The sequence below is a fragment of the Podarcis raffonei genome, chromosome 8 (genome assembly GCF_027172205.1).
Source record: "Podarcis raffonei isolate rPodRaf1 chromosome 8, rPodRaf1.pri, whole genome shotgun sequence".
In the NCBI taxonomy this organism is placed as follows: Eukaryota; Metazoa; Chordata; class Lepidosauria; order Squamata; family Lacertidae; genus Podarcis; species Podarcis raffonei.
Genome location: NC_070609.1, coordinates 4,657,096 through 4,675,776, shown reverse-complemented (window position 1 = coordinate 4,675,776; position 18,681 = coordinate 4,657,096). Strand labels below are relative to the sequence as shown.

The window sequence follows — 18,681 nt, the reverse complement described above, 5'->3', positions numbered from 1 at the left end:
CTCATGTTAAAACACGCTGATTCCCGGACCGTCTGCGGGTCGGATTGAGAAGGCGATTGGGCCGGATCCAGGCCCCGGGCCTTAGTTTGCCTACCCATGATCAAGAAACTTGCTTTAATAAAATAAAAATAAAATCTGCAGCTGCCAAGACGCTGTACCCTGGTACTGACCACCAAGGCTGCTTGAACGCCCAGCAACAGCCTGCCTCTTCTCCTCCTCCTTCCCACCGCAATGACACCGTGCAGAGGACAGCAGACCCCCTGCATTGCAGCGGGTTGCGCTAGATGACCCGGTGGGGTCCCTTCCAACGCCGCGATCCTATGGCCAGGCGCTGCCGCCCTGCTCCGAAAAGGTGTAAAGAGAAGAAAGGTAGAAGGAACTCAAGGTTGCCCCCCGAGGGATGGGGAGAGCTGGCGAACTACAACGCCCATCCTCCTGGGATTTGTAGTCCGGGAGCCCCCCATCCCTCCTCCCATAGGCGCTCTTCTTCGGCCCGCCTCGCAGGGCCGGCGGCGGCGGGTCTCCGCGCGCGCCGCGCTCTGCACATGTTCAGAGAAGCGCCGCCACGCCTCCCCGGCCGAGCCTTTGGTCGGCGGCCGAGGCTCCTCCTCCCCGCGCAGCCGGGCTCGGGCTCGTCGGGCCGGCGAACAAAAGCGGAGGGCGGCGGAGGAGGAGGAGCGACGGAAGAAGGAGAAGGAGGAGAGGAGGAAGAAGAAGAGGCCTCGCGGCGGCCGGGGGCGCATTGAGGACTAGCCGCTTGCGACAACAGATCCCTCCCGGCGAGCCGAGGTACGAGGGACGGAATGGGGGCGTCACCAGGGGGCGCAGGCTGGACCCCCTAAATCCCTGGACCGACCCCTCTTCCCGGGGGAGGGGTTACCGCAATGGCTCCCCTGATCCCCCCCGCAGTCCTGGATCCCTCCTCCCGGGGAGCCCTCCCGCAATGGGCGCCCCCCCAACCGAGCCCCCCCCCAAAACAATCGCGCCGGTTCTCCGGCCAACTTGGGAAACTCGCCTTTTCCTTGCGCGCGCGCGCAGGGGGTGCATTTTGGGTGGCTGCTCTGGGTGTTTTTTTTGGGGGGGGGTCCAATCGCTCTCTGCCTCTCCCGGTCGCCCCCCCCTTTCCCTCTTTTTATTTCATCTCTGCCATTCCCACCCCATCCCTTTCCCCAAGGAGCTGGGGGGGGGGACGCCGTCCTGGTTCTCCCTTTCCTCCTTTAACCCCCCCCCCCCGCAAGGTGGGCAGCGGCTGGCCCTCCAGGTGAAGTCCGGGAGGGGGGTGGGTGGGATTTGAACCCATGTCCCCCAGCTTTGATCTCCACCGCAACCCTGCGAGGTAGAGATCCGTGAAAGGCGGCAAACTGAACCAAGTGGGATGATTTGAACCCGTGCCCAGAGCAGCTTGGGTGGGGAGGGGGATGTTTGCCTAGTGCAGATCTTTGCCTTGACCTTACCTGCCTTCCCCCCCCCTTATTAGGCAAGGGGGCTGAGCACCCCCCAACGGCAACATGGCACCCCCAAGAGTTTCTTCTCCGTGACCTGCCTTCCTGCCCCCACCTGAATCCGCCCCGGCCGCAAGATGGCGCCGGCCCCCGCCTGCTCCCGGGACATGCCATGGAGGAGTCGCGCCCACCGGACGCCGCGCTAGGGTTCCCCCCCTGCCAGAGGATGGGTCGGGGCAGCCAGGGCAGAGAGGCCTGCCCCCTGGAGGGCGAAGGGGCAGCCGTGGGGAGCCTCCTCCTGTTGGCACTCAACGGGCACCCTAAACGCCGCAGAGCAGAGCACGGCAGCGACGACGACCCTGTGGGCGAGGGGGCAGCCAAACGTCACCGAGAAGCCCCCCCGGACCCCCGGACACCCCCCTCGGGGCACCTGGCGCTGGACTACGTGGTGCCCTGCATGAACTTTTACGGGATCTGCGTCAAGGACTCGTTCCTCGGGGAGGTTCTGGGCGCCCGGATTCTGGCGGAGGTGGAGGGTCTCCACCGCAGCGGCAAGTTCCGCGACGGGCAGCTGGTCAGCCAGAGGGCGGTGCCCCCCCACACCATCCGGGGGGACCAGATCGCCTGGGTGGAGGGCTGGGAGCCCGGGTGCTGCGCCATCGGAGAACTCATGGCGCACGTCGACCGGCTCATGCTTCAGTGCGCCGGCAAGCTGGGCACCTACGACATCCGCGGACGGACCAAGGTGAGTTCCGGAGGCGTCCCCAGGGCTCATCTAGTCCAACCCCGGCAATGCAGGACTCCCGGCTCTCTCTGTGCATGTGGAGAGTGCATTTCCCTCTCTGCGTAAAGTAGGTTTCTACAAAATGCTTTGCTTTCTTGTCCCTGCGCTGGCCTAGAGGGGGCACATCCTGCTTCCGGTGGGTGGGTGGATGTCTGCATTGGCCTTTTGGAACTCTGCACGGGAGCAGAGGACTCTTTTTTTTTCTGCTTCGTCCATGTGCGAGGTGGCAGCGTGGGAGGGGGTTTGGGTTGTGTTGCGCCCGTGCTTCTGAATGCGCAGTGGGTGCAGACGTTTAGGTTGGGAAAGCCATCCTATCGCCCTGGAATTGTGTTTTTGGAAGGGACCCCCAGAGGTTATCCATTCCAACCCGCTGCAACGCAGCGATTGCGGCTGAAGAATCCCTGAGAGACGGCCGTCTGACTTCTGCTTAGAAACCTCTGCGGCTCCACCACTGAGCGACTCCTTGGCAAGCCCTTCCTCATAATAATATTGATCTTACCCCCTGAAACAGCAGAAAACAAGCTTGTGCCATCTTTATTCCTGCCTGGCAGTGGGTTGGACTGGATGACCTTGGGGTGTCCCTTATAGGTGTACGATTCTAGAATCACAGAACTGCAGCGTTGGAAGGGACCCTAAGGGTCATCCAGTCCAACCCGCTGCAAGGCAGGAATATTTTGCCCCTTTTGAACCCACAACCCTCAGATTAATTGTCTCAAGCTTTACCGACAGGCCTTCTACCCCTGCAGCCTGCGATGCAGGAACCACAGCAGGATCTGGGGGTCTTCCTGGTGCCCCCGCTTTGCCGTGCGCCTGAAATGTTGGGGGCTTTTCCCTGCTCTGTGCGCCCCCCCAGCAACAGCTGGACCTTTGGTGGAAACGCTCTGCTGTTGCGGACGCTGGCGACCTCTGGGCCAGGCAGGGCAGGTCCTGGGCCCTCCTGCATTTGGGGTGGGGGTCTGGGGAGGAGGAGGAGGGGGCTCCCAGGACCCCTGGAGGTGTTGCATTGCAAGGGCACCCTTCCACAACCCGTGTTGCCTCTTTGGGGTGCCCGTTAGGGGTTACTAACTTATCCCACCTGCCAGAGGGAGGTGGGACCCTTTTCTTGTCTCTGGGGGGTGGCTGGGGGTGTCTTTTTCCGCTTTCCTGGAAAGACAGAAGAAGGCAGAGGGAGTGTCGGCCGGACAAGAACTGTGTCTGTTGTGTAACTAGCGCACAGATAGTTGTGGGGTCCCTGGAGAAGGTGGATTTTGGAATCACTGTGGAATGCACAGCAGGGAAAGAGTGTCTCTGAGGACGTCTAGGGTGCATTTCTAAGAAACAGCAGCCAACTCACCCTCCTGCGTTCCTGGAACTGGGGGAGGAGCTGAGCCGCTTGGTGTTTGTGTGCTCTGTGGGGCAGGGAAGGGGGCTAGACAGTCTTGTGGTTTTGCACATATCATTTCCGCAAAGAACTTTGCCCCTGCTCTCTCTCCTGTCGCAACCGGCGCCGTCGTTCTGACCTTCTCCCAGCCCGCCTTTCCCTAAATCGTAGGATCGTTGAGTCGAAGGGCACCCCCAGCGGTCATCTAGCCCAACCCGCTTCAAGGCAGGAATCCCAGCTGAAGGGTCCCTGACAGGAGGCCCTTCAAATTCTGCCTCTTACTCTGATTCAAACAGCCCTTCTTACTGTCAGAAAGTTGTTCGGTGTATTGAATCGGAATCTGCTTTCTTGCAAGTTGAAGCCATGGGTTCAGATCCTTCCTTCCGGAGCAATCTAGGGACTGGCTTGGTTGTTCTATTGAAAGGGAAAAGGGCTCTGCGTATGCTCAGAGGGCCCCTCACTTGCAAGTTATTTTTATTCTCATTTTATTTATTAAATTTATATACCACCATTTTATCTGAAGATCACAGGGCAGTTGACAACATAAAAACACAAACAAACAAACAAACAAACAAACAAACAAACAAACAAACAAACAAACAAACACATTTAAAAGGCCATGGATAGTTTAACAGTCCAAGGCCTGGTTAAATGGGAATGTTTTTGCCTGGTGCCAGAAGATGCTCAGTGAAGTCCCTAGGCAAACCTCCCCGTGGAGAGCATTCCACGAACGGGGAGCCACCCCAGGAAAGGCCCTGCTCTCGTGCTGCCAGACCTCTCCTTCAGACGGGCACCGGATGATAACCAGAGGATCTGGGTGGGTTCATATGGGGAGAGTCGGCCCTTGAGATATTGCGGTTCCTCGGCAAAACCGGCACTTTGGAGGGGGCCCAGAGACCGATTGACAGCCGGTGCAGTCAGACTCCGTCCGTCTCGGCCCGGTGAGCAGCCTGACGGCCCAATTCTGCTCCCGCTGGAGTTTCTGAGCCGTCCTTGGCGGAAGCTCCATGCAGAAGACCTTGCAGTAATCCAGAATAAATGCTGACAGCCGTTTCCCTGCTGGGACCCTCTGCCTCAAACGAGTGCTGGGGCTTAGCTGCGAAGACTGCTTGGCTCAGAGCCATCCCAGAGAGCTCTTTGCGCCCGGATCGGTGTCAGGAGCCACCCAGGCTGACCCTGCGGCTTTTTTGGCAACCCCGGCTGCCCCCTTTTGTCAAGGTCCCCGGCTGACCCCCGGCTGCCTCCCTCCCAGTGGGCAAAATTGCTGATGGAAGCCGATTTGCCGGACCAGCGCAGAGCTCTTCCCCTCTCGCCTCTTCCCTCTGTTTTTGCTTTTTCCTGCAATGTTGGCAGGATCTTTTATTTTTAGGGGGTGGGGGTGGGTTGCAGGGGTCTGAGACGGGGGATGCAGCATTCGCCCCTGGAGGCAGCCCTGACTCCCTGTTTCCCAGTAGGGAGAGGAATTTGTGAATTCTAGGAAAGGCCCTGGCTGCCTCCATCTCTTTCTTGGAATCAGAGAGAAATTTGCAGTCCTCCAGCTGTGACTGATCTGCAATGCCTGCCATTCCCCCTGCCTTCTGGGAGTTGGAATTTGATCATATCTGGGGGGGTTTGCTGCGGGCGGCATAATATTTTTTGGGGGGGGGCGAAGGTGGGGTAGGGCCAGTGTTAGAAACTCAGATTTATAAGCGAATCGGAATGCCTGGCTGCCATTTATTGGAATTTATTGTGATTTATTTATTATTCATTTCATTCTACGCCACTTCATATTTTAAAAGGGAAAAAACCACCTCAAAGTGGTTTACAACACATTAAAACATCAAATAAAACAATCCGGAATAAAGTAGATTCAAGCTTCAAGGAAAATATTTCAGATCCTTCTCTAAGTGACGTTTGGCTTTCTCTGTATTTATTCACCTACTTAATTTCCTGAGCTGCCCCATAGCAGAAGTGCCTGAGGAAGCCATTGCGGCCGCCGAGACCATGTAACACTGGTCTTGAAATACCTACATTGGCTCCCAGGACGTTTCCGAGCACAATTAAAAGTGTTGGTGCTGATCTTGAAAGCCCTAAATGGCCTCAAAGGCCCAGTATACCTGAAGGAGCGTCTCCACTCCCATCGTTCTGCCCGGACGCTGAGGTCCAGCTCCGAGGGCCTTCTGGCAGTTCCCTCCCTGCGAGAAGCCAATTTACAGGGAACCAGGCAGAGGGCCTTCTTGGTGGTGGCTCCCGGCCTGTGGAATGCCCTCCCACCAGATATCAAAGACTACCTGGCATTGAGAAGACATCCGAAGGCAGCCCTGTTCAGGGAAGTTTTTAATGTGTGACATTTTAATGTATTTTTAATCTTTGTTGGAAGCCGCCCAGAGTGGCTGGGGAAGTACAAATTAATAATAATAATAATAATAATAATAATAATAATAATAATAATAATACAGTGGTACCTCGGGTTAAGAACTTAATTCGTTCCGGAGGTCTGTTATTAACCTGAAACTGTTCTTAACTTGAAGCACCACTTTAGCTAATGGGGCCTCCCGCTGCTGCCGCACAGCCACCGGACCATTTCTGTTCTCATCCTGAAGCAAAGTTCTTAACCTGAAGCACTATTTCTGGGTTAGCGGAGTCTGTAACCTAAAGCGTATGTAACCCGAGGTACCACTATAATAATAATAATAATTAATAATAATAAACAGAGGAGTGGGTGAGCCATGTGCCAAGCTGGCGCACAGAGATCTCCACTGGGTTGCAATTGGACCCAGGGCAGTTGCAAAACGTGCCTGGCGAATTTCGAACTCTGGACCGAGCGACCCTGAAGCGGGCCTGTGCTCTGGGAGCTGCACCGATGTGGGGCTGGCTTGAGGGAGGCATGTTCTCTCCTCCGCCCCTGGGGGGCTGCTGGGGTGGGGGTGCCTGGGAGGTGACCCTAGAGGAACCGCAGTTGCAGGCAAGATGGATAAAGCTGCTGTGGAGAGCAGGACTTGAACCAGTGGGTGCCAGTGACAAGAAGAAAGGAAGGGGCTAGATTCCTGCATTGCGGGGGGTTGGACTAGATGGCCTCTGGGGGTACCTTCCTTGTGGCAACTGAAAGGCAAGCCTATTAATTGAGGTGGGCCCCCAGTGCCGTCCTCTCGAACGATCCCCTAATGCGGACTCCGCAATAAAATCCACAGGGGCCTCTGTTTTTACTGCAGAAGCTGCAATGGCGAGGCCTCCCCTCCTGCCCCACCAGCTTCCATGGGGCTCAGCTGCGTTGGCCCCCTTCTCACTCTTTGGAAAGTGCTCCTGCACAGACACCCTGGTGCAGGAGACTTGCCTTGGGCGTGTCCCCCCGGGGACGGCAGCCTCAGGCCAAAGGGAGGTTCTTGCTGCCCAGGACACCTGGGTCCTCTTCTTTGACCGTGGGGAGGGCCTGAGAGTCCAAAGTTTTTCCTTACTGGGTTGTTGCCAGGATTTTAAAGGAGGTGCAGAAAGGGGGCAGGGGGAGGAAGCCCAAATTCCTGGATTCCAACCCCCCTCCCCAAAAAAGCCTGGCGAGCCGGTCCGACTTTATATTTTTATTCTGCTTTCCAGCAAACCCTGAGCTCCCTGTGACTCACAACAGCGTTTCGAAAAGCCAGAGAGATCAAACGCAGCTGCAGATTCGCCGCAGCAATTAATGCCGTTCGGTCTAGTTGCAGCCGCTCCACGCGTTGCCAGGATACTTCCTCCAGAACGGTGGAAAATGGTCCAGCGGCTGCTTATCGCATCCTTTGTTCCCCTGCACCCCCACTGCGGTGGGTGCACAAAATTGGGGCCCTGCCAGCCTGCTGATTCTTGGCTTGACTCAGTGTGGGTTTGTGTGGGGTCTCCCTCCATGTCCTGGCACGACCCCTGCAGGCGCCTAGCGAAGGGGAAACCGAGGCACAGCAGGCCACCCCCCCTTCCCACCGCCTCCTGGAGCGCGAAGGGGCTCATTATCTCAAGGCGTCTGAGGGCAGAGCTGAGCCATGTCCTCGGCTGACCCCGCCGGCAGCCTTCCACACTTTGGTCCGAGAGCAGATCCTGCGTCACGGGGACTTCATGTCCTTGGTGCTACCGGGAATGCGAGGGAACAGGACGCACCAGCCTTTTGCCCCCTGCGGGGGGAGAGAGATTACAGCCTCTCTCGCCTCCTTCTCTGCCCCCCCTTCTGCCGTGGACTTTCTTGCAGGGTTGAGAAGCGGTGAGATTTTGGCCACTGGCTTTGCTTGCAAGCCCACTTTATTTTTGTTTGTTTGTTGGGGGGCAGAGATCTGTTGGAAAATCATTTGCCCCCCCCCCCGCCCAGCGTCTCCTTCCTGGCCAGGCAGCAAACGGTGACCCTTTCTTATCTCTCTCTCTCCACCCCCCCCGTCCAAAATCTCAGGTGTCAGCGCTTTAATAATAATAATAATAATAATAATAATAATAATGCCCATTCATAGCCCAACGCCCCTCCAATCTTCACCTCCTTCTTCTTCTTCTTCTTCATAATAATAATAATAATAATAATAATAAATTTTATTTATATCCCGCTCTCCCCAGCCGAAGCCAGGCTCAGAGCGGCTAACAATAGTAAAATGATAAAACATTATAAAATCATTTCATTATAAAATTAATTCCAATCAGATTTCATTTCTCAAGCTTTCTCCCCTCCAGAATTTCCTCTCCAGGGCTTTGACTTTTGAAGTAGTTTTGCTGTTCCCCCGCTTTCCGTTTTAGCAGTGGAGAGGGGCCCCTGGGCATATGCAGAATTCTTTTTGCTCAGGGTTGAGGGACCCTAAAAAGGTGTCGCGTGTTTTGGATTAGCACGTGGGGCGTTTGTGGGAGCGCATCCCGCCTTTGTCTTGCAGAGATGAGGGGCTCGCAGTGCGGGGAACAAGTACCCCAAGGAAGCTGTGGGGGGAGGGAGCAAACTCTTGGGGTCAGGAGCCCCCTGGCGGCCTTGGGGACCCCTCCTCAAACTGTTCTCAGGATGGAGGCTTGGCTTCTGCTGTGCTCAAAGGCAGGGGAGTTTTGTTCTCATTTTTCATAAATTACAGTCACACCTTGGGTTGAAGTTGCTTCAGGTTGAGCGCTTCCGGGTTGCGCTCTGCGGCGACCCGGAAGTAATGGAGTGCGTTACTTCCGGGTTTTGCCGCTTGCACATGCGCGGATGGTAAAAATGACGTCACGCGCATGCGCGGAGGCGCATAATCGCGATATGCGCAGACGCAGGTTGCGTTTACTTCAGGATGTGAACAGGGTTCCGGAACGGATCCTGTTCATATCACTGTATATTGAATTGTTTTTAATGTTGTGTTTTAATGTAGTAACCTACCCGGGGTCCCTTATGAGGGCGGGTTATCAATATATAATCAATTATCATTTTTAACTATAGTTACCCTTGCTAGCTATTTTAATTACTTTCAATTATTTTTATTACCAATTGTTAATCGTGGTTAATTATTTTTAAAATTATATTCTAATGAATAATAATAATAATAATAATAAACTGAATCCTGAAAAGGCAGAGATGTGCTGTATCCCAGGTTCTCAAGTCTAGGCTGGGGGGCTGTGCTCCCCTGCACTTTGGGGGAGGGCTCCTGGATTCCCCCCTTTTCCTGGGGGGGTCTCAGGTGGCCTCAGTATTGGGGACACGCACACTTTTATCTCCATCTACAGCTCCTTTTGGACAGAGACAACTTGGCCGCTACAACTCCACGCTCTGGCAATTTTCAGGCTGGATTACTACAATGTGCTCCTCCTGGGGCTGCCCTTGAAGACTGCTGGGAAACTTTGGTCGGTCCCAAACATGGCAGCCCGATTCCTGTCTAGGATTCTCTTTAGATCTCCTATGAGCCCCAATTTAAAGCAGCTGGTTGCCGGTTCTTTTCTGGACCTAATTCAAGGTCCTCTGTCCTCTCCCCCATGCTTTTCAACATCTACATGCAACCGCTGGGAGAGATCATCAGGGGGTTTGGGCTGGGTGTTAATCAGTATGCAGATGGCACCCAGCTCTACCTCTCTTTCAAATCAGAACCAGTGAAGGCAGTGAAGGTCCTGTGTGAGTGTCTGGAGGCGGTTGGAGGATGGATGGCGGCTAACAGATTGAGTCCTGACAAGACAGAAGTACTGTTTTGGGGGAATAGGAGATGGGCAGGTGTGGAGGACTCCCTGGTCCTGAATGGGGTAACTCTGCCCCTGAAGGACCAGGTGCACAGCCTGGGAATAATTTTGGACTCACAGCTGTTCATGGAAGCGCAGGTCAATTCTGTGTCCAGGGCAGCTGTCCATCAACTCCATCTGGTACACAGGATGAGACCCTCCCTGCCCGCAGACTGTCTCGCCAGAGTGGTGCATGCTCTGGTTATCTCTCGCTTGGACTACTGCAATGCGCTCTACGTGGGGCTCCCTTTGAAGGTGACCCGGAAACTACAACTAATCCAGAATGCGGCAGCTAGACTGGTGACTGGGAGTGGCCGCTGGGACCACATAATACTGGTCTTGAAAGACCTACACTGGCTCCCAGTACATTTCCGAGCACAATTCTCAAAGTGTTGGTCCTGACCTTTAAAGCCCTAAATGGCCTCGGTCCAGTATACCTGAAGGAGCGTCTCCACCCCCATCGTTCAGCCCAGACACTGAGGTGGAGTGCCGAGGGCCTTCTGGCGGTTCCCTCGCTACGAGAAGCCAAGTTACAAGGAACCAGGCAGAGGGCCTTCTCGGTAGTGGCACCCGCCCTGTGGAACGCCCTCCCACCAGATGTCAAAGAGAACAACAACTACCAGACTTTTAGAAGACATCTGAAGGCAGCCCTGTTTAGGGAAGCTTTTAATGTTTAATAGGTTATTGTATTTTAGTGTTTTGTTGGAGGCCGCCCAGAGTGGCTAGGGAGGCCCAGCCAGATGGGCGGGGTATAAATAATAAATTATTATTATTATTTAAACACCTGCTCACGGGTGTTTAAAGCCCTGGGCGACTTGGGACCCCAAAAGCTGAACGTCTTGCTTCCTTTGCCGCAGACTCTTCTGGGTGCTGAGACGGGCAGCTTGCTGGTTCCTCCGGCTGTAGGGGCTCCAGGTGGGTGGGTGGGTGGCAGCCCAGGGGGAGGAGAGGGTCTTCTCTTGAGGCCCCTTGGCTTGGGGACCCCCCCCCCACAGGGATGTGCCTGCCACCTTCCTTGCACTGCTTTCATCTTTTGCTGAAGACTCACCTGTTTGCTCTGGCTCTCGGCATTCGAGGTGCATGTTTCTAGGGACCCGCCTTACAGCGGGAAGTTATCCTAAAGTGCTTTTAACAATGCGCTTTAATTCTTGCACATTAGGATGTTGGGGAGAAGGACAGGCAAGGAATTTGTGGACAAAAAGGTAAAGGTAAAGGGACCCCTGACCATTAGGTCCAGTCGTGGCCGACTCTGGGGTTGCGGCGCTCATTTTGCTTTACTGGCCGAGGGAGCCGGCGTGCAGCTTCCAGGTCATGTGGCCAGCATGACTAAGCCGCTTCTGGCGAACCAGAGCAGCACACAGAAATGCCGTTTACCTTCCCGCCGGAGTGGTACCTATTGATCTACTTGCACTTTTGACGTGCTTTCGAACTGCTAGGTTGGCAGGAGCAGGGACCGAGCAACGGGAGCTTACCCCGTCGCGGGGATTCGAACCGCCGACCTTCTGATCGGCAAGCCCTAGGCTCTGTGGTTTAGCCCACAGCACCACCTGCGTCCCTAGGTGGACAAAGAAGCTGGCAAATTCCTGCCTTGCTCGGGGTTGGGCTAGATGATCTCCGGGTTCCCTTCCGACTCGACCATTCCAGGATTCCATGAAAGGATTTGGTCTTCCTGCCGAAGAGGCTTCCGGACTCGACTTGGGTTGTTTTAACAATCGGACACCCCCAAATTCCTTGCGTCTGTCTGCCTGCCTGCCTCTCCTCTTTCCTTTCCTGCTCGCCCCCCAATGCATGCTGCCCCCTAGGAAAAGCTACAGACTGGCCTCCTCCGCTGTTGCCCACCCGGCCCCAGAGTGGGGGTTCTAGGGGGTGGGCGCTTTGCAAATTCAGCTCCCCATCTGCCCTATGCAGACCGCTTTCCAAAAGGGAGAATATGGGCTTTGGTTCCATGCTTTTGCTTCCTGGTCGCCTGGAGGCGACTCTCCCTTCTCCATAGGCGAGCCGGGAGGCAGAGCTCCTGGCGGGGGGGGGGCGGAGCTGAGAAGAGGCGGTCCTGGAGCTGTGTTTGGTCCGACCCCTGGCATTGACCCCTCCCTCCTCTCCCTTCCCCCCTCCCCTCCAGGCCATGGTGGCATGTTACCCTGGCAACGGCAGGGGGTACCTGCGCCACGTGGACAACCCTCACGGAGACGGGCGCTGCGTCACTTGCATCTATTACCTAAACCGGCACTGGGACAGCAAGGTACGTGGGGGAGGGGGGGCTCTGCACCCGCCACCTGCCCCTCTGTCCACCCCCCTGGTCTCATGCATGGCACACATTTCCTCTTCCCCGACGCCCTGCCCTCCGTTCTGTGCCCCTTCCTCTGCCCCCTCCAGCAGGCGAAACTCCTGTGCTCAGGGGGCCGACCCTGCGGAGTAGGACGCCTGGGTTCCTTCAGCAGCCTAGGACTCCGGGGTCCTGCTCTCGGCTTGCGGAAGAAGAAAGTTTGGAGGCGAAGAGCGCAGGGCTCAGTCCTGGGGCCACGAGAAGCATCGATAGAAAGCGTGTGCATCTGAGCATATGCAGAGTGCCTGCCCAGTGTCAGCGGATTGCAGGGACTGGGCTTTGACTATCTGGTGCGCACGGAAAGTCCCAGCCAAAGTCTTTTGGCCGTGGGGTCTTTCCGCCAGGACTCCTGGGTTCTTTCCGTTGCGGAGGCTCAGCGGAGAGCTTATGAAAGGAGAAGGTCTCTGCCGAGAGTGGGCCTGATCCGTGAAGCTTCTGGTCCAACCTCCTGTCCTCACAGTGGCCAAAGAGCCCATAGATCCTAGGAATCGTGATAGACTGCTCCTGACGCTGGAGGTTCCATTAGAGCAAAAGTAGAGCCTGGCTGCATCAGGCCAAAGGGGGCCCATCATCGAGTCCGGCATCTGGTCCTCACAGCAGCCCGCCAGATGCCCATTATGCAAAACCAGCCAGCAGGATCCGAGCACAAGAGCAACTCCCCCATCCTAGGGTTTCCAGACACTGGGATTCAGAGGCTGAGCAGAGCCTTTGCGGCCAGTAGCCACTGAGAACCTTACTGATTTCCACGAATTTGTCTGATATTTTGAAGCTGTGGCCCTCACTGCCTCCAGTGGCAGAGAGTTCCACAGTCTGACTAAGTGGCACACTAAGAAGGATTTCCTATCATCTGTCCTGAATATTCTGACTTGGCGTTATGAGAGAAGGAGAAAAACGTCCGTCACGTCACATCTTAACTCGGCTTTTCCCTAAACAGAGGAGTCCCAAATGCTGCAACCGTTTTCTGTAGGGGAAATTCCCTGGCTCTGTTCTGGGGTTGCAAGACAGATGCGAACCCTCATAGAATCATAGAGTTGGAAGAGACCACAAGGGCCATCGAGTCCAACCCCCTGCCAAGCAGGAAACACCATCAGAGCACTCCTGACATATGGTTGTCAAGCCTCTGCTTAAAGACCTCCAAAGAAGGAGACTCCACCACACTCCTTGGCAGCAAATTCCACTGTCGAACAGCTCTTACTGTCAGGAAGTTCTTCCTAATGTTTAGGTGGAATCTTCTTTCTTGTAGTTTGGATCCATTGCTCCGTGTCCGCTTCTCTGGAGCAGCAGAAAACAACCTTTCTCCCTCCTCTATATGACATCCTTTTATATATTTGAACATGGCTATCATATCACCCCTTAACCTCCTCTTCTCCAGGCTAAACATGCCCAGCTCCCTTAGCCGTTCCTCATAAGGCATCGTTTCCAGGCCTTTGACCATTTTGGTTGCCCTCCTCTGGACACGTTCCAGTTTGTCAATGTCCTTCTTGAACTGTGGTGCCCAGAACTGGACACAGTACTCCAGGTGAGGTCTGACCAGAGCAGAATACAGTGGCACTATTACTTCCCTTGATCTAGATGCTATACTCCTATTGATGCAGCCCAGAATTGCATTGGCTTTTTTAGCTGCCGCGTCACACTGTTGGCGTCACACTGTTGGCGCCACACTGTCGCGTCACCCTCAAGCTACCTAGTCCAACATTGTGAACTCCCCCCAATTTGGCCAACCAGATACTCCTGGGGAAAACCCCTCAGGCAATCGCCCTTCTCTCTAAATGAGTATTCATGTGGTAGACTGCTTTTAAGCCTGGAGGTTCCATTTTTGCCATCCTGGATAAAAGTCTTGGAGCGAGAGAACCTCCCCATCCATTTTGCAGCAGGGAATTTCACAGGTCAATTCTTCCTGGGTTTGGAGAGTGGAGTGGTGTGTGTGTGTGTAGGGGGGGGGATAGACTCTGTCCCCCCCACCCCCCTTTCAATATTCCTGATTTCCCGTCTTCCCTGATCCTTGGTCATGACAGCTGCGGCTGATGGGAGTTGGAGGCCCATACTTCTAGGAAAGAGATTGATAATAAAAACGCCCAGATCACAAGGCCGTTTTGCAAAATCTGTGGTGCAACCGGATTGGGGGTCCAGTGCCCCGTTCTGGTTGCCTTGTCTCAAAATGGATATTGCAGAGTTGGGAAAAGAAAAGGTTGCAGCGTTCGGGACTTTTCAGGCTATAGGAAAGGCGACTGAGAGTCAGGGATGCTTTAGCTGAGATTCCTGCATTGCAGGGGGTTGGACTAGAAGACCTTTGGAGGTCCCTTCCAACCTGACAAGTTTTTGGCCCCCCCACCCAATAACACTAGAACTGATTGAATTTATATACTGCCCGATACCTGAAGGTCTCAGGGCAAGTTCCCAGAAAAGAACTCAAGGGCATATGATGAAGATTCACGACGGATGAGTCTTTCTTCACGCAGCACGGAGTTAAACTGCGGAACTCCCTTCCACAAGAGGTAGCATTGATCACCAACTTAGTTGTCTATCAGAGAGGATTGGACCAATTCCCAGAGGAGGAGGAGAGGGCTTTGGGTGGCTCCCAGCCAGGATAGTTGTGCTCAGCCCTGGAAGCAGGGAACCCCAGGAGGGGAGAAGGGTCTTGTGTTCGAATCCTGTTGGGGGTTTCCCCAGGCATCTGTTCAGCCGCTGTGAGAACAGGATGCTGGCCTGATCCATCCTCCAGACTCCTCTTCTAGTCCTACTTGCATCGGGTGGGGTGGGGGCCACCGGTGCTCACCCCCTAACCTGTATCTCCAGGCAGCCCTGTTTAGGGAAGCTTTTAATATTTGATGGATTTTAATATTTTGTTGGAAGCCGCCCAGAGCGGCTGGGGAAACCCAGCCAGATGGGCGGGGAATAAATAATAAATTATTATTATTATTCCACATCCAAGGTGCTCCCACTTGCACCCCAGAGCAACCGGGGCCCCAATCCCTGGCTAGAGCATTGCCCCAACTTCCTGCCCCAGGCCCTTTCCTTGAGCTGTTGCACTTGCCCTTCCGTGCCCCAGATGCACCCATAGGACCGTCTCTTTGAGCTCCCTGAATGCCCAGTCAGGAAGTCCTCTTGCAGAGGGGCACGCAGTATTCTCACGTCCCCACCCAAGGGTGCCTGGGAGGGGCAGGAGGCGAATGAACGACTTGGGGGTCAGTTTCCCGCTGCCCAAGGCAACATGCCCAAAGGACTCTGCCTGAGGTCCATCTGCGAAGGGGCCTTTGACGTCTCCCTGTCTGTGCCAGGTTCATGGTGGGATCCTGCAGATCTACCCTGAAGGACGCTCAGTGGTGGCCAACATCGAGCCCATCTTTGACCGGCTGCTCATCTTCTGGTCCGACCGGCGCAACCCCCACGAAGTGAAGCCAGCCTACGCCACCAGGTAACGGGGTGGGCAACAGAAGTTGATGAACTACGTAGAACTGGCAAAAATGGTCCTGAATGGGGTAACTGTGCCCCTGAAGGACCAGGTGCACAGCCTGGGAGTCATTTTGGACTCACAGCTGTCCATGGAGGCGCAGGTCAATTCTGTATCCAGGGCAGCTGTTTACCAGCTCCATCTGGTACGCAGGATGAGACCCTCCCTGCCTACAGACTGTCTCGCTAGAGTGGTGCATGCTCTAGTTATCTCCCGCTTGGACTACTGCATTGCGCTCTACGTGGGGCTACCTTTGAAGGTGACTCGGAAACTGCAACTAATCCAGAATGCAGGGGAAGGGGATCAAGTTGATTCCAAGCCAAAGGCCAGGCGGAACAACTCTGTCTTACAGGCCTTGCGGACAGAAATCAGATCCTGCAGAAGGGAGAAGTGTCCCTGTGTGCAGAAATCTCTGTGTGTTTGGCTCTGGCTCCCCAAATTGCATTTTAGTGCCTGGGATGGAGAACTGGGGGGCAGTCCCCTCTCCAGTTCTTCCCATTGGGACTGGGGGCGGTTGTCCTGCACAAGCCCCACCGAGCCGAGCATGAGCTGTGCGAGAGCTCAGCTCCTCGGCACCGCACAGGATCCATGCAAAACTGTCGCTTTCCCCCTAGATACGCCATTACCATCTGGTATTTTGACGCCAAGGAGCGGGCAGAAGCCAAAGGGAGGCACCAACTGGGTATGTGGACGGGTAACTAGGTACTGGGGCTCACCGGCACCGGGGAGTGGGGTGGGGGCAGCCGGGGCACGGAGGCCAGGCCCACAGACCGACTGCTAGCGCTTGGGGCTCCGTTGGCGCTGGTGCGGGAAAAGGACCTCTGAGCGCGTGCAGAGTTCCTCCCCTCTCCACAGCCTCCTGGAACTGGGTGAGGGTGGCAGGGCCCCCTAAAAAGTACCTTTTGCAGAAAAGCTGACTTCTTTGGGGTCACCTTTGTTCTTTTTCCCCTCTAAAGCTCAGAAAAAGGTGGCAGAGCCCTCTCCCGGCGGGGCACAGGAAAACGGGCCGACTTGACGGACAGCCGGGTGTTGCCGCCGTGGGATCCTGACCGCCAAAGACCCTGCGCTCTCTTTGGCCATTTCAAGCTGCCTGTCGCCGCCTTTGCTGCCGCCTGTGTCCACTGACGCTGCCCCCCCCAATCCGGCCGGCTGCAGCTGGAAGGCCTTTGACCACAGCCCAGGAGGAGAGGAAGGTGATGATGATGAAGAAGAAGAAAAAGGGGGCTGTCGAGAGGCAGCTGGACCTTGAGAAGAAGGGGTGTGTGTTTGTGTGTGTGTGTTTGTGTGAATGGTGTGCGTGTGTAGGTGCAGCCCCCCCCATGGAGAGGGTGGCCTTTGTGTTTTCCTTCTGCCGCATCAGAAGGGACCCCCGGGTGCCGGGAACCCCTTGTCCAGCAGGACCCTCCCGGTCTCCCCCTGCCTGCCCCCAGCGCCAGCGCTTGGTCCTGCTCATTTTAATCCATCTGCGAAATGAGAGAGAAAGAGGGAGCAGGAAACGAGGGAGTGCGGAAGAGCAGAAAAAGAGAGGGGTGGCGAGAGAACGAGCCCCCCCCCCCCCCGTGGATGAGACGGAATAAACATCAGCTCATGGAAACGATCTCAGACTTGTCTGGTTTTTTTTGGGAATAGGGGTGGGGGGCAGAAGAGGGAGCCAGGGCTCCTGGACCCCCTCCCTCTTCTGCTCTGGGAAAGGGGTGGGGGGCATTTGAGCTGCTCGCTTGTCACACTGGTGGGTCTAAAGCAGGCACCCCCAAACTCGGCCCTCCAGATGTTTTGGGACTACAACTCCCATCATCCCTAGCTTAGCAGGACCAGTGGTCAGGGATGATGGGAATTATAGTCTCAAAACATCTGATTTAGAGTTGTCCCCATCTCGTCCTCTGAAGTCCCTGCGCCCCCATTTCTCGGTGGAACGTGGATTTGTCTGCGTTTGTTTCCATCCTTTTCTCCAAGTTGCTCAAGGTATGTAGTTCTCCTTCTTCCTGCTTTAATTCCCACAACAAGCCTGTGAGTTCTAGGGTAAGGCGAGATGGAAGATCTCTCTCTCTGTAGAATCGCGAAATTGGAAGGGACCCCCAGGGATCATCTAGTCTGACCCCCTGCAATCCATGACAGATGGACAGACACCGAACCTTTGCTCAAAAACTTCTAAGGATATTGAGATATTGGTATCTCATTGAAATATTGGTAGATGGCTATCCTATCTCCTCTTTTCCAGGCTAAACATACCCAGCTCCTTCAACCGTTCCTCATCAGGCTCAGTTTCCAGACCCTTGATCAGGGGTCAGCAAACTTTTTCAACAGGGGGCCGGTCCACTGTCCCTCAGACATTGTGGGGGGCCGGACTGTATTTTGGAGGGGGGGGGAATGAACGAATTCCTATGCCCCACAAATAACCCAGAGATGCATTTTAAATAAAAGCACACCACCTACTCATGTAAAAACACCAGGCAGGCCTCACAAATAACCCAGAGATGCATTTTAAATACAGTCATACCTCGGGTTGAAGTTGCTTCAGGTTGAGCATTTTCAGGTTACGCTCTGCGGTGACCCGGAAGTAACGGAACGTGTTACTTCCGGGTTTCGCCGCTCGCGCATGCGCAGATGGTCAAAATGATGTCATGGGCATGCGCAGAAGCGGCGACTCGTGATCTGCACACACGCAGACGCAGGTTATGTTCGCTTCAGGATGTGAACGGGGCTCCGGAACGGATCCCGTTCGTATCCAGAGGTACCACTGTATAAGGACACATTCTACTCATGTAAAAACACACTGGTTCCCAGACCGTCTGTGGGCCGGATTTAGAAGGCGATGGGGCCAGATCCGGCCCCAGGGCCTTAGTTTGCCTACCCATGTCCTTGATCATCTTGGTCACCCTCTGCACACCTTCCAGCTTGTCAATATCCTTCAAGTTGGGCAAAGACTCCAGGTGGGATCTGACCAAGGCAATAAAACATTTCCAAAATTGCCACTGCACATTTAAATTGGCATGTGCAAGTTTGCTGTGGGAGCGGCCGCAGAGACCACATGACACCGGTCTTGAAAGACCTACATTGGCTCACAGTACGTTTCCGAGCACAATTCAAAGTGTTGGTGCTGACCTTGAAAGCCCTAAACGTCCTCGGCCCTGTAGACCTGAAGGAGCATCTCCATCCCCCATCGTTCAGCCCGGACAC

At 55.0% G+C, this 18,681-nt stretch overlaps 1 protein-coding gene and 1 long non-coding RNA gene across 4 annotated transcripts in view; one reads left to right on the top strand and one right to left on the bottom strand.

Annotated features, from left to right (window-relative positions):
• LOC128420240 (uncharacterized) overlaps nt 1–18,681 on the bottom strand; it is a 241,864-nt gene that overhangs the window by 71,930 nt on the left and 151,253 nt on the right. The gene's annotated exons all lie outside the window — the stretch shown is intronic.
• EGLN2 (egl-9 family hypoxia inducible factor 2) lies at nt 561–17,101 on the top strand. 3 transcript variants are annotated; one of them, XM_053401782.1, is made up of 6 exons: nt 580–789; nt 1,478–2,187; nt 11,850–11,969; nt 15,332–15,468; nt 16,119–16,186; nt 16,466–17,101. In XM_053401782.1, the coding sequence occupies exons 2-6, from the start codon at nt 1,615–1,617 to the stop codon at nt 16,627–16,629; spliced, it is 1,062 nt and encodes a 353-aa protein (XP_053257757.1). In that variant the 5' UTR covers nt 580–789; nt 1,478–1,614; the 3' UTR covers nt 16,630–17,101. The 3 variants fall into 3 exon arrangements, with proteins under 3 accessions (XP_053257759.1, XP_053257757.1, XP_053257758.1); XM_053401783.1 differs by having other exon boundaries at nt 16,461–16,718; XM_053401784.1 differs by lacking the exon at nt 11,850–11,969 and having other exon boundaries at nt 561–789.